At 37.8% G+C, this 13,738-nt stretch overlaps 5 protein-coding genes across 5 annotated transcripts; 3 read left to right on the forward strand and 2 right to left on the reverse strand.

Annotated features, from left to right (window-relative positions):
- On the forward strand, positions 1-1,542 carry LOC18016405. Its single transcript, XM_006401815.2, has one exon. It carries the CDS (start codon positions 186-188, stop codon positions 1,377-1,379), a length of 1,194 nt encoding a protein of 397 aa, XP_006401878.1. The 5' UTR covers positions 1-185; the 3' UTR covers positions 1,380-1,542.
- A 1,403-nt stretch (positions 1,543-2,945) lies between these two features.
- LOC18016406 (dehydration-responsive element-binding protein 1D) lies at positions 2,946-3,850 on the forward strand. The gene has a single exon (XM_006401816.2). The coding sequence runs from the start codon at positions 3,016-3,018 to the stop codon at positions 3,673-3,675; it is 660 nt and encodes a 219-aa protein (XP_006401879.1). The 5' UTR covers positions 2,946-3,015; the 3' UTR covers positions 3,676-3,850.
- Positions 3,851-4,876: 1,026 nt separating this feature from the next.
- Positions 4,877-7,912, forward strand: LOC18016407 (zinc finger CCCH domain-containing protein 63). The gene is made up of 8 exons (XM_006401818.2): positions 4,877-5,762; positions 6,332-6,421; positions 6,513-6,614; positions 6,729-6,875; positions 6,965-7,084; positions 7,167-7,226; positions 7,314-7,411; positions 7,495-7,912. The coding sequence occupies exons 1-8, from the start codon at positions 5,214-5,216 to the stop codon at positions 7,637-7,639; spliced, it is 1,311 nt and encodes a 436-aa protein (XP_006401881.1). The 5' UTR covers positions 4,877-5,213; the 3' UTR covers positions 7,640-7,912.
- A 9-nt stretch (positions 7,913-7,921) lies between these two features.
- Positions 7,922-9,588, reverse strand: LOC18016409 (sorbitol dehydrogenase). The gene is made up of 5 exons (XM_006401817.2): positions 9,369-9,588; positions 9,211-9,278; positions 8,589-9,116; positions 8,309-8,496; positions 7,922-8,216 (listed from the first exon to the last, which is right to left on the reverse strand). Exons 1-5 carry the CDS (start codon positions 9,484-9,486, stop codon positions 8,024-8,026), a joined length of 1,095 nt encoding a protein of 364 aa, XP_006401880.1. The 5' UTR covers positions 9,487-9,588; the 3' UTR covers positions 7,922-8,023.
- Positions 9,589-9,937: 349 nt separating this feature from the next.
- On the reverse strand, positions 9,938-11,439 carry LOC18016408. Its single transcript, XM_006401819.2, has 3 exons — positions 11,338-11,439; positions 10,579-10,789; positions 9,938-10,335 (listed from the first exon to the last, which is right to left on the reverse strand). Exons 2-3 carry the CDS (start codon positions 10,777-10,779, stop codon positions 10,222-10,224), a joined length of 315 nt encoding a protein of 104 aa, XP_006401882.1. The 5' UTR covers positions 10,780-10,789; positions 11,338-11,439; the 3' UTR covers positions 9,938-10,221.
- Between the last annotated feature and the right edge of the window lie 2,299 nt (positions 11,440-13,738).

Consider the following 13,738-nt stretch of genomic DNA (forward strand, 5'->3'; position numbering starts at 1 on the left):
AAAAAACACGACAAAAAAAAGAAAAGAAAAACCAATAAACGCAAAAGGATAAACTTTTATCAGCCAGAATAATCCGCACATCCGTCGTCTTCCTCGCCGGTCATGCTCGATAACAATCAAAACCCAAACTTTTCCAGAGACACCATCTCTGAATCGCGTCCACGAAGCTCAAAAGAATCTCTCCGATGAGTTTACTCTGTAATTCGCTAGAAACCCTATATCAAAAACCCTTCTTTCCCCAGAAATCTCACTTCTTTTCATTCTCCGATGCAAAATCCCCAATCCCTAAATTTGCCGCCTTTCCGCGTCGTCGTCAATATCCGATCAAATCATGCCTCAAATCAGCTTCGTCGTCGGAAATCGATATGGTAAAGAACAAAGAAGGCGTGTTCGCTCCAAAGGAGAAGAAAGTAGTCGTCTTATGGGACCTCGACAACAAACCACCACGCGGTCCACCGTACGAGGCAGCGACGGCTCTCCGACAAGTCGCGGAGAAACTCGGCCGAGTCGTCGAGATCTCCGCATACGCGAATCGCCACGCTTTCATCCACTTGCCTCACTGGGTCGTCGAGGAGCGTCGCTCGAGGAGGAACCTCGATTTCGCCGAGAGGAAAGGAGAAGTGATTCCGATCGATCCTTACATCTGCGGCGTGTGTGGCCGGAAATGCAAAACGAATCTCGATTTGAAGAAGCATTTCAAGCAGCTTCACGAGAGGGAGAGGCAGAAGAAAGTGAATCGGATGAGATCTCTGAAAGGGAAGAAACGGAAAAAGTTTAAGGAGCGTTACGTTTCCGGGAACGAGAAGTATAACGAGGCGGCGAGGAGGCTGCTCACGCCGAAAGTTGGGTACGGGCTTGAGGCGGAGCTCCGGCGAGCTGGTGTTTATGTGAAGACGGTGGAGGATAAGCCACAGGCGGCGGATTGGGCTGTGAAGAGACAGATACAACATTCGATGACACGTGGGATTGATTGGTTGGTTTTGGTATCGGATGATAAGGATTTTGCTGATATGTTGAGGAAAGCAAGAGAGGCTGATCTTGGGACTGTGGTGGTTAGTGATTGGGATAGAGCGTTGGGGAGACATGCTGATTTGTGGGTTCCTTGGAGTGGAGTGGAGAATGGGGAGATTGGTGAAGCGGATTTGGTTCCGGGGAAGAGACGGCGGTTTGATGAGGAGGAGGAGGGTGGATTTGGCGGCGGAGATGGGTTGTTTTCGTTGTCTTATGATGAGGATGAGACGGCGGAGATGACGGTGGAGAGTGATGGGTTTGGGAGGTTTAATGTGTCTGCGTTTGCGGAAGATGAGTGGGTGGAGGATGATGAAGACTTTGCGTTGAGTGATAGTGATGATGATAGTGACGATGAGCTCTGCTTTTGATTCTTTGGTGATGATTGATTAAGTTACATTTTCTTAATGTTTATCGGTTTAGGAACTAAACCGGAAAATGAGAGCTCTCTGGTTGATACATAATTGGTTGAAGCACAATATTCTGAAATCAAGAGTTTAGACTTATATTGTTGAATGAGTTGATCTCTGAAAACTTCCCAATTTGGTTACGCTGGTGGTTGTAAGTTAATTGAATCTAGGAATTGTTTTGTATATAGCTACAAAACTGAGGTGCTCTCACAAGTGCTAACTCACATCCATGGGTAGGATAAAAAAATTGTCATAATCGGATCAAAGAAACAGAGCTTACTCTTCTTGAATTTGATGCAAATGCTTCAGCAATCTTTACTTGTAAATAGAGTCTATTGGAATTCCAAATTCTTTAATCTTCATATGAGTATAAGTTGTATAACTAATAAGACAAAACTGAGAATTGTTACTTGACTGACAACTTTTTGGCGAAAGACAGTATCATAATTACTTTGACGCTAACAATGCCAACCAATCAGATCCATTGTAAGAAAATAAACAACCAATCAGAGCCGTTGTAAGAAAATAACAAAAATCTGCGCTTTACTTTTGCGAAGTTAACTGAAGTCACAGAAGAAGAGAGTAACTTTTTTACCCAAACAAACCAAGCCAACCCGGCTTTTTTAGTTAAATTATTAAAGTAATAATTTTGAATGAACTTCGTTTGATGGAGAAAGCCATCATAATTATGTATACATTTTTTTTGCTTATTATCTTTTTACCTAAACCAAACAAACCTTAGCCCTATTATTTTGGACATGTTCATTACATAAAACCTATAAAAAAATCCAAACCGAACTATACTGAAACTTCCAATGTCAAGTCATTATCAAAAACGGTTAGTTTAAACATTTGAGTTAACATAGAGAAAAGAAACTCAGCGAAATCCAGACACGTATGCAAAATCTTGCTAATAAAAAATGCATAATAGTTGAAGTTGACTGTAGTTTCTAGTTTTCAGTAAACAACAAATAGGAGAGAAAAAAAAAATATCCAAAAAAGGTGCCGGAAAAAAAAATATCCAAAATAAACAATAAGGGACCAACATGAAAAAAGCGCGTGGGTCAGACCGTGGCTGGACAGCGAACGCACCATCGCCTCTTAACGTGGCGCGCCTCCCGAACCATAGAGAAAGCAGTTTCGGTCCAACTATCCTAACCGTGTCCTACTGACGTCATCCTCTACCTTTCTTTTTTTTTTTTTAAACTAAAGCGTCTCTTGTCCTTTTCCCTTATTCGTCCCCGTTCCTCGAACATACCAAAACCAATTTAATAATCCAAAAACAGTAAGTCATTTAAAAACTGAATCATCAAATACTTGAAAGGCAGCACACACTTAGACAGTACACATATACTCAAGACTAAGTTAAAGAAAAGGACACGTGTCAGTCACAAACCGTGGGACAGTTGTCGTTACCAGATACACCGTGTTCCCTCTTTGATTTTTTTTCTCACACCTTATAAAAACAACAAACTTGTTCTCTTTTACTTCTATAATTAATTCCAAAAAGTTTCCACATCTGAACAAACAGAAAAGAAAGAAAGAAAGAGAAATTAAACACTCTTATCCAATAAAATCAAGACTCTGTTTTTTTACGATGAATCCATTTTACACAGCTTTCTCAGACTCGTTCCTCTCGATTCCCGACCACAGATCTCCGGTTTCCGACGGTGGTAGCAGCGAGTGTTCGCCGAAGCTAGCTTCGAGCTGTCCGAAGAAAAGAGCAGGGAGGAAGAAGTTTCGAGAGACACGTCACCCGATTTACAGAGGAGTTCGTCAGAGAAACTCAGGGAAATGGGTTTGTGAAGTGAGAGAGCCGAACAAGAAATCGAGGATTTGGTTAGGAACTTTTCCGACGGTGGAAATGGCGGCTCGTGCTCACGACGTCGCTGCTTTAGCCCTCCGTGGCCGCTCCGCTTGTCTTAATTTTGCCGATTCGGCGTCGCGGCTTCGGATTCCGGATTCTACTTGTCCTAAAGAAATTCAAAAAGCGGCTGCTGAGGCTGCAATGGCGTTTCAGAACAACGAGACGGCTACGACGATGGAAACGACGGAGGGAGTGAAAACGACGGCGGAGACGACGGTGGGTGAGACGGCGGAAGAAAGGGATGTGATTTATATTGACGAAGAGACGGTTTTTGGGATGCCGAGGTTTTTGGAGAATATGGCGGAGGGGATGCTTTTGCCTCCGCCGGAAGTTGGATGGAATCAAAACGACTTGGAGGGAGATGATGACGTGTCACTTTGGAATTTTTGAGTGGATGATTTTACTTTCATTTTTCCGGGTAATTTTTAAAGAATATTTGGATTTCTAGGATTGGTCCCAAGTTCCTTGCCTAATTTTTTTATTGGTAGTACGGTACGGAACGAGAATGGGAACCAAAGAGAAAACTAGTCTAATAAATCGTATTAATATCTCTTTTCTCGGTTTTTCTTTGTAAATTGTAACCAAATTTTGATCAAATTAGAGTATCAAATAATATAATTTTGTGTTACTGAAACTGTGAATAGATTTTGGTTGGTTTCTATGTATAATATATCAAGTTTTACGAAACATATACATAGCCCTAAAAGCTTGAAACTGTGCCTCTGATTCTCCAAAACCTGCACTCGTTACATATGCTTTTAGTTTCCCCGGCTACCAATTCTTCAGTTTTGTTTTCTCGTTGAGATGATGAATTTTATTTTCGTCTGTATTAACAAAAACATTGAATGATTGGTTTCGTTTAGATTGGACCGGGATGTGTTAATACACGCCGATTATATCAAGTAAAAATACATGTCTTAATGTTTTGTGGTTAATTGTTGTTTGTGACAGAGTTAATGACTTAATGGGATTTGCTTACTTTTGTCTCTACAATGCCAGCAAGAGTGAGCTTTATGCTATTAACCAAATCTAATTATACTGTTCATTCTTTTTTCCACTAAGCACACTTAGATTTTTTTCAGTAGAAAACTTGTTTCCTCACTAATTTTCTTCTTCAAATGTTCTTTAAATCAAGAAGTTTGGGTCTCTTGGGTCGCTAATTTTAAAGCAATTCATTGAGTGGATGCAAAACCTTTCACAAAAGTCTATTTTTTCAGTTTGTTAGTTGATTTTCCACCCAAAAGCTTAATCAGCTTAACCGGTTTTGGTTGTTTGTAAAGTTTTTGTATTAATCCAATAGATTACATAATTCATCCTAAGTAGAATTAGCCTACAAAATGCTTTTTTGGACAATAAAACACACTCCCAAGTCCAATCCTTTCTAGTTTCTACTTCAAATTTAAGGTGCGGACAGGGATTGGACAATAACCGGATTTAACCGAAAGCCAGACAAAAACATACAAGACCGAGAGAACATTTAAAGCAATTCTGTAAAATATAAAACATCTGAGGGGTAAAGTAGTAACTACACAGTTGGTGTCAAGCTGACGCGACTGTTTCTCTCTCTCTCGCTCTCTTTCTCTCTCTCTCGCTCTCTTTCTCTCTCTCTCGCTGCTACTAGTTCTGTCCTCTCCACGAAGATCCGAAGCTTATAAACACAAATCCGCTTCAAACTCTTATTTTTATCTTCCTCTTTTCAGTTTTCTCTCCATAATTATTACTTCTCTTTCACAACAATCCCAAATTTTGCTTATTAAGAAAAACCTACTCGTGAGAGATTTGTTGGGTAGTTTTCTAGGGTTTCCTCCAATTTTGCCGCTTGATTTTGATTCACGATCGGGTTTTGAACAAACTCGGATCCTTTTCAAGAAAATATTTATTGCAAATCGAGAGAAAGAGTGAGAGTGTGAGGCAATTAGAAAAAAGCCATGGATTTCGATTTGAACGGAGGAAACAAGCGAGTCTTCAATCGACTCGGCGGCGGCGGCGGGTCGACTCGTCCGGCGCCACCAACTGACTCAAGGCAGAAGGTTTGTTTCCACTGGCGAGCGGGACGGTGCAATCGGAACCCTTGCCCTTATCTACACCGAGAATTACCGGGTCCGGTTCCGAGTCAGGGTCCAGGCGGGTATACGAACAAAAGGGTCGCTGAGGAATCCGGTTTTGCCGGTCCGAGTCACCGGAGAGGACCTGGGTTTAACGGGAGCTCTAGTAATAGCTGGGGGAGATTTGGTGGGAACAGGACGGTGACGAAGACGGAGAAAGTTTGCAACTTTTGGGTCGATGGGAACTGTACTTACGGCGATAAGTGTAGGTACTTGCATTGTTGGAGCAAAGGAGATGGTTTCTCGTTGTTGACTCAGCTTGATGGGCATGAGAAGCTCGTGAGTGGGATTGCTTTGCCTTCTGGATCTGATAAGCTTTACACTGGGAGTAAAGACGAGACGATGCGTGTCTGGGATTGTGCTTCTGGACAGGTATTGATTCGATTCTGTTTTTTTTTTCAATGGAGCTTTTTTGTTTGTTTTATAGTATTTCTCTCAATGCTATTGAATCTTTGATAGAATTGTTAGGTTGTGATGTAAAGTAGCTTAAGAGAAGGGAATTTCTCAAATTTGTTCATTAGGAAAGAAACGTCTGATTTTTCTCGTTCCTCATCGAATTCTTTTGAGCCAATGGGTGTTCTTGTTGTCCTCTTTAGATAGAAAACTATGTTTGTAACTATTGAATGGCAGTTCTGGTTCTCAGAAGCGTGTTTGTCTCTGAGGAATGCATTTCTGTTCTTGTGAGTGACTGTAGTTTACTTATCGTAAATACTGTTTGTATCGCCTTCGATTAATGTACAGAAGTGTTTAGTCAAAATTTGTACATTAGGAAAAAAGTTTCTGGTTGTTTCGATCCTGATCAAGTTCTTTGAACCAATGGATCAACTCTCTCTTGTCAAAAGCATGTTTGTATGTGAGAATGGTTTGCTGATCTTGTGAGAGACTATTTTAAGTTTACTTATCGTGGATGCTGTTTTTTTTTGTTCTTCTCTTTCGACTAGTGTACGAGCGTACTCAATCTTGGTGGGGAGGTTGGCTGTGTGATTAGTGAAGGCCCTTGGCTATTGGTTGGCATGCCAAATCTTGTTAAGGCAAGTTATGAGTATGGTTTCTCTTATCATTACTATTCCTTGACTGTCACAATAGATATTGAGGAACCGCTTATTGTTGTTATTGATACAGGCGTGGAATATCGAAACCAATGTCGACCAGAGTCTCACTGGACCTGTCGGCCAAGTGTATTCTCTTGTTGTGGGTACAGATCTACTATTCGCTGGCACACAGGTAAAACTCCAAGTTTTTCTTGCTGAGATCACTGCGCTGAAGCATCTGTGCTAAGAGCTATCTATATATCGGCTTTTCGTTAAATAAGTCATATGTTCTTTACTTTCTGTGCAGGATGGCTCTATATTGGCATGGAGATATAATGCTGCCACTAACTGCTTTGAACCGGCAGCGTCACTGAATGGCCACACTCTTGCAGTTGTTACCTTATATGTGGGGGCAAACCGACTTTATTCGGGCTCCATGGATAAAACTATAAAAGTAAGTACTAGTAATCTTCGAGCAAACCGACTTTATTTAGGTACCTTATCATGGTTTAGTTAACTGTTTTGTGGTTTATATGTTTGTAGGTTTGGAGCCTGGATAATCTTCAGTGTATACAAACGCTTACGGATCATACATCAGTTGTGATGTCTCTCATTTGCTGGGATCAGTTTCTTTTGTCTTGCTCATTGGACAACACAGTCAAGGTTAGGTGCATCGTTAACTCAATTATCTTGTGGAAACTTCAATTTTCCCCTGTTGACACTTTTTTTCTCCCTCGGTCTCTAGATATGGGCTGCAACTGAAGGTGGCAACTTAGAAGTGACTTACACTCACAAAGAAGAACATGTATAGTTTCTTTTCCTCTCTTCACAAAGAAGGACATGTAATGTAATGTAACTAACAAGTTCTTGAAATGTCTAAATTTGGTTTCAGGGAGTGCTAGCTCTTTGTGGTGTACATGATGCAGAAGCCAAACCGGTTTTGTTATGCTCTTGCAATGATAATTCCTTGCGTCTCTACGACTTGCCATCGTAAGTTTTTACAACCGTTATTTATTTTTCCGAATCTACAATTCTGCCTTCCTTTTTTCTGAAAGCTTAGGTTCATTGATTAGATTTACGGAGAGGGGAAAAATCTTTGCAAAGCAAGAGATACGGTCAGTCCAGATAGGTCCAGGGGGAATATTTTTCACCGGTGATGGAACCGGTCAAGTAAAAGTATGGAAATGGTCCACTGCTCCAACCGTGCCAACGTCTTGAGAATGTTCGAAATCTTGTCAAGAGTTTCTTTCCTACGATCTTCTTGTACCATTATATATGGGTCTACTGAGTTTTTTTCTCTTTCTTATTGGTCCCTCCTAGTAAAGGCCATGGTCTGGTGAGATTGGGCAAAGTGGCCAAGATTGTGCCATGTTAGTAGTTTTGAGACAGGATTGGGAGAATTTTGGTCCCTGTTTTGTCCAATTTCAGCACTCTCTCTGTCTTGTAATGCTTGGATTGGAATTGTATGATCAGGGGTTGTCAGAATAAAGGATTTATCTATTCAAGAAGAATTCAGAATCTCATAGTTGTTGTACAGTAACAAAGTTACAGAATCATTCTTATTACAGAAACATTGTGTTCTTAGAAAAGCAAAGTATTTTTTCACAGATTGAACATAACTTTGATAGCATTACTCCCACGAGCACTGGTTTCAAAGGCATCTTCCACTTCCTTCTGAGAGAAACCGAATCTGTGAGTTATGAGTGGCTTTACATCAATCTTACCACTTGTAAGGAACTCAAGACACAAAGGCCATGTGTTCTTGTACCTGAACACACCTACCACATCTACCTCCCTGTCTCAAAACCAAAACACAAGTTGTTTCAGGTTTATATGATTGTTTTCAAAGTTTGGAAGTTTCTTTCTTTGATGGTCAAAAGAAGTTACCTTGCAGCTGCAGGAGTAAGAGGGACAGTCATTACACCGTGTCCCATTCCGACAAGGCAGACTTTACCACCACATCGAGTCGCTGCTAATGCAGTCGACATGGTTTTGTTAAAACCAGCACAATCGAATGTCACATCGATGTTTGACCCCATAGCTTTCTGAATTTGTTCAACCTCAAAACCAACATCCTGCAAAAGTAAAAAGGAACAAGTTCTTATCTTAAACAATCAGATGATCATCTATGTTTCAGAAAGATTTGGGAAGTGAAAAGTGTAAGAACCTCTAAGCTTGTCGTCACTCTAACAGTCCCATGTGCCCCGAGCTGTTTAGCTACGGTTAAACGGTTATCATCAACATCCACAATAACAATTCTAGGCACACCGAAAGCTCGAGCAGCCAACATAGTGACAAGACCAATAGGTCCGGCTCCCATTACCAATATATTTGTTTCAGGTCCAACCTCAGCTCGACGACAAGCATGTACACCAACACTTAGTGGCTCACACATTGCTCCTTCCTCCAAACTCACATTCTCAGGCAATTTGAAACACAGATCCGCAGGGTGAACCACTTGGTTGGCTAGAGAGCCATGAACCGGTGGGGTTGCAAAGAACTTCATCTCTGGACAAAGATTGTACCTTCCTTCCTTGCAGAGATTGCATCTCCAGCAACTAATACCAGGTTCCAGAGCCACACGGTCACCGACCTCTAGATGCTTCACTTCTTCACCTACCTCTTCAATGATCCCAGCACATTCATGTCCAATCACCATTGGTTCTTTCACAATGAAATCTGCACATCTCATGGTCTTGTTTTGTACCATTTTACACCATCAGAATCGAGCATATGTAAAAATCAAGGAAAAAGAAAGAACACTAGATTCTCTCTGAATATGCAAGTACCTTGAGGTAATGAACATCACTGCCGCAAATACCAACAGCTTTCATCCTAACTCTCACATCATGAGGACCTTTTTTACCAACATAAATTGAAACAAAGGGGTCACAAGAAAATCCAATCAAAACCCATGAGAAGGCGATGAAAATGAAATTTGGCTTACCAACGGAAGGAAGAAGAAAAGGTTGGATCTTGAGAGTGTTGATACCAACCAACCAAGCAGCCATGTTCTCTTCTTCAATCTTTGACCCTTCTCCGAGAGACATTCCTCCTTTCCCCATAACTCTTCTTTGCTATGCTCAGCTCTAAGCCTCTTTTGATCTCAGCTATTAGATTAAGGGAAAGAGAAACCAAACCCACCAGAGCATTAAGAATATATGATTAAGAAAACAAAAGTGTCAGCATCGAAGTCTCCACTAAATAAATAAAAATAAATACAGAAAAAATACAATAACCAGATAAACTCAAGCGGTGGATAGCTGGATAGCTTTTTCGAGATTTGGATAAAACCCATATTGTTGTTTGTTAGTCTTTATCTACTTTCTTATCATAATCTTGTTTACCATGATTAACAACGTAACTCAAATATAGATAGACCGAGAACAAGTTTCTCCATTTAGCTTTCGGTTTTCAAGACTTGAGAGATTTCTTATTCTTTGGATAACATTAACTATATCAGATAGAATGCTGATAAAGGTCAGAGGCTATTTCAAGACCTAGCAGACAAAATCCTGAGGAAAACAGAACTATTATCTGAGGCTTCTTTATATTACAATTTGCCATCACTTCTCACTTTGGTGGCTTCGTACAACATGAATATGTTTCAAAACAAATGCGGTAACAACGCAACGAAAAATTGTAATCCATCCATCTCAGATCTATCAATGCAAGAGCACTCTGGCTCCAAAGAAGATCACACTTATTCCAATTTTACCCAAGATCTGTCCATAGAAATGACGAAACCAGAGTGGCTTGTCTCCCGGAAAGACAAAGAGGAATGTGTATGCTCTGCATGATCAAGGCTGGTAAACCTCGGGAAGACGAAGCCCTACACTAGCTGCAGATTTCCCAAGCACTCGTTTCATTTCTGCTGATCTATCAACTGCAATGTTGTATGAGAAGAGCAGATCCTGCAATAACCAATTTGCCTATCCATGAGACTCTAAACACAAGAAATAACAACAACCAAGTCTCTGTATATGTACATAAAACAAGCCTGTCTTTCTTGTGACCGGTTTTATACTTCTTAAATCATGTTCACCCAGAGAAAGGTTGCAAATTTAGATATCATCAAGGAGCAAAACTGATGTGCAAACATAGTCATGCTTCAAAAGAAAAATGCCAATGTCATTAAGAATCATAAAAGGCTTTACCTTGTGAGAGTGAATGCTATTAAGAAGATATGTGTAATTGCGTGCGAGGTTAATTTTCTCTCGGTCATGTGCGTTCTTCCGAAACTCCTGCTTAACAAAGTCTGTGAAATGAGCCTTGTGGTCTTCCTTTCCAACATGTTTCACCACAGCTTTAAGAAGGTCACGGTAAACTCTAGCAGCTAAGACAACTTCACCACTCATCTTCTTTACCCTATTAAACATTCCAAAGATAAAAAATTCAGCTCCAGATTGAGTTTTAAATTCCAAGTTAGAGATTTATTAGTATCATAGCTGAATGTGATCGATCACAAAACTCCCAATCAACCAAATTGCAGAATCGTTATTCGTTTAAGCTAAACACGAATTGGAACTTCTCAGAGCATAGACACGAACACAATAGACATTTCATGAACTCAATTGATAACTTAAACAGAAAAACAGAGCTCCCACATATTCCAGATTTGGGGATGAAGAAGACTAACTTTGCAATAACTTTCTAAGCTCAATGAAAATTTGATTAATCCGAAAATCAGCCATTTCGATCATCGTATTCACGAGCAACCCAATATATCGATATAAAAAATGCAAACTTGTGAACCCTTAGTGATCAATTAGATTAGAAAACGGAAAGTCCATGAAAAGAACAGACTTGACTAGACCCAAACTTCTAACTTATGCAAGTTAGTGAATGAAATGGAAACCTCGTAGCCGAAAATATAATTAGATCGAATAACAATCATGAGGTCGGAGAAAGCTTACTATCAGGTCGAGATCAACGTGTCTGGTTCTGTGTTTGCGAGAGGTCGAAGACGGAAGATTGAGTATGAGTTAATTAACCTAAATCTTTAACCGGTCTAAACCGAATTTGATAATTTCCTTACATTTGCCGTTTAATTGGTTCGTTCTGTGTGGGTGGATTGTAATAGGACCGTCAGGGAGCATAAATTTTCACAATTGGGCCTGGCCCATTAAATCTAATAAATATTTAAATATTCAGACCAGATAAATAATCGATCTAAAATGTAGTCCGTTAAATCACTCACGGATCAACTAAGTGTTATCTTGAACATGTGATCTAAACGAGTTTTGAGCTCCGAAATATCCAATCAAAGTCAAAGATAGTCTAATAATAGTTCAGAACCGTTACAAAAATCTCAGAAACGGTGTAATACGAAATGGTCCGAGATACACAGCGGCATTTCAGATTTTGAAAAGAATTATAAAGAAAACTCGAGACACATGAAGAAAAAAAACTTTTCCTCTGGAAAAAACCCTAGCTAGAATTACAATTATCAATTTGTACTATATCTTTTCGAGAAATCATGTATTCATCTCTGATTAATTCAATACAAATCCAATTTTTTAATACATTTCTATACTCATCGATTTAAAGATAAGTATGGCCCATCGTTATAAATCCTTTGCCTAAAACTAAACCACAGTCATAAATTAACTGGGGCAAAAATAAGTTCAGTATTTAAAAAAAAAACATTTTACACTTGTATTATAATTTAGAAGTACTTAGTTACAATCGTTTTGTATTTTTTGTGGTTGTTTTTGAATTTAGAAGTACTTAGTTACAGCCCCCTAAAACCACATCATGTAATATTATTACTTAATAAAATGTATAATTGCTTTCATAATTCATAAATCATAACAGATAATAATTTAGATGACAAAAAAAGAAGGAATTCAATTCTAAAATCTTGCCAAAAATGTCTAACCATGAAATTTAAAGCTCGACAACAGAAGATAAGTAGGGTTATAAAAATGAGTGTTGCTCCTAGCTCCTCGGCCTTTACAACATAAGTAGGGCTCATGAATCTAGATCGCGTACATGTCAATTCCTATAAAACTATTACCTGATATGTTCCATCATAATCGTAAACCTTCCTCTCATTAGATAGTCAATTAATCATGACAAATGTACATCTTCCACCAAATGAATAGACTTACAGTAGCGAATTAATTAATAACTAGTTGATTAAGTGTAAACAAATTTATGGGCAGACCACAGTTAGAGCTACCCTCTTTCTATTTGTGACGGTGTTATAATTTCAATAATCAGATGTAACAAAATTAGCAAGTGCCTTTTGCATAACTCATTAACTTCTGTTTCTCTACTAACAAAAGACACTAATTAATTGCCAACTGTTCTTTCTAGATGATAATAATATATAGTAGTAGAAGATTGGGGGTGGATATCACATTTCTAATCATTTCAAAGGAATATTTATTATTTTGTAACACACGAATATATTTTATTAAAACAGAAGCACTTTTAGTGTATGTTTCCAAACGCACCTAAATTTTTTTTCAATATTTTATTTTATATTATATTAAATTTCAAAAATTGGTTATTATTTATATATTGTTATATTTCCTTAAATATATGTTATATTTAATTTAAATATAGGTTATATTTAATTTAAATATCAAATTATTCAAATTTTTTTAATTCATTTTAATTACAAAAATTAAGATTCAATTTAATTTAAAATTTTAAAAATTATAAATCAATTTATTACGAAAATTTAGATAATAATTTTAGTTACTTGAGAATTCTTTGAACACATGTTAGATTTAATTTAAAATTTTTAATTTAAATAAAATTTTTATAATAACACAAATGGTAAATGAATATTTTATTGTATTTTATCATAATCAATCGGTTTAAAGTATAAAATATTCAATATTGATGAATATTTATATTATACAAATAATATGATGGAGAAAGTTAGAGTTATGCATTTATAATTACAGTCTTATTCAGATTAGTTTTTCAAAACATGTAAAATATTAAAAATAATTTAAGATAATTAAACGGACCGTTTAGCCAATTCATAGATATGTAGATTGTTTATGTGTAAATCTAAATTTATATAATAACAAAGTTCATAATTAACATTAGACCAATATATAATTAATTAACTCATATACTTATTCTACTAATATAGAAATTTATACTATTTAAAGTTAAAATATGACGATAAAATTCTTGATTTAAAAAGAAATAAATAATAAAATGAAATTCTATTAAAAAAATTATATTAGAAATAAAAATGAAAAATTCTAGTGTCGGTGCTAGAATCTAGTTTACTATTAAAACTTTGATGGTTACTGACTGTAGTATTACAAAGTCTAAATGATGTATCAGACA

This window comes from Eutrema salsugineum, unplaced genomic scaffold, assembly GCF_000478725.1.
Source record: "Eutrema salsugineum unplaced genomic scaffold, Eutsalg1_0 scaffold_2, whole genome shotgun sequence".
NCBI lineage: Eukaryota > Viridiplantae > Streptophyta > Magnoliopsida > Brassicales > Brassicaceae > Eutrema > Eutrema salsugineum.

Coding starts and splice junctions, on each gene's coding strand:
- LOC18016405 (XM_006401815.2), top strand. CDS start 186: ATGAGTTTACTCTGTAATTCGCTAGAAACCCTATATCAAAAACCCTTC.
- LOC18016406 (XM_006401816.2), top strand. CDS start 3,016: ATGAATCCATTTTACACAGCTTTCTCAGACTCGTTCCTCTCGATTCCC.
- LOC18016407 (XM_006401818.2), top strand. CDS start 5,214: ATGGATTTCGATTTGAACGGAGGAAACAAGCGAGTCTTCAATCGACTC. Junction 6,876..6,964: donor CCATGGATAAAACTATAAAA/GTAAGTACTAGT, acceptor ATATGTTTGTAG/GTTTGGAGCCTGGATAATCT. Junction 7,412..7,494: donor CGTCTCTACGACTTGCCATC/GTAAGTTTTTAC, acceptor TTCATTGATTAG/ATTTACGGAGAGGGGAAAAA.
- LOC18016409 (XM_006401817.2), bottom strand. CDS start 9,486: ATGGGGAAAGGAGGAATGTCTCTCGGAGAAGGGTCAAAGATTGAAGAA. Junction 9,117..9,210: donor GTGATGTTCATTACCTCAAG/GTACTTGCATAT, acceptor GTACAAAACAAG/ACCATGAGATGTGCAGATTT. Junction 8,217..8,308: donor CTTACTCCTGCAGCTGCAAG/GTAACTTCTTTT, acceptor GTTTTGAGACAG/GGAGGTAGATGTGGTAGGTG.
- LOC18016408 (XM_006401819.2), bottom strand. CDS start 10,779: ATGAGTGGTGAAGTTGTCTTAGCTGCTAGAGTTTACCGTGACCTTCTT. Junction 10,336..10,578: donor ATAGCATTCACTCTCACAAG/GTAAAGCCTTTT, acceptor TGGTTATTGCAG/GATCTGCTCTTCTCATACAA.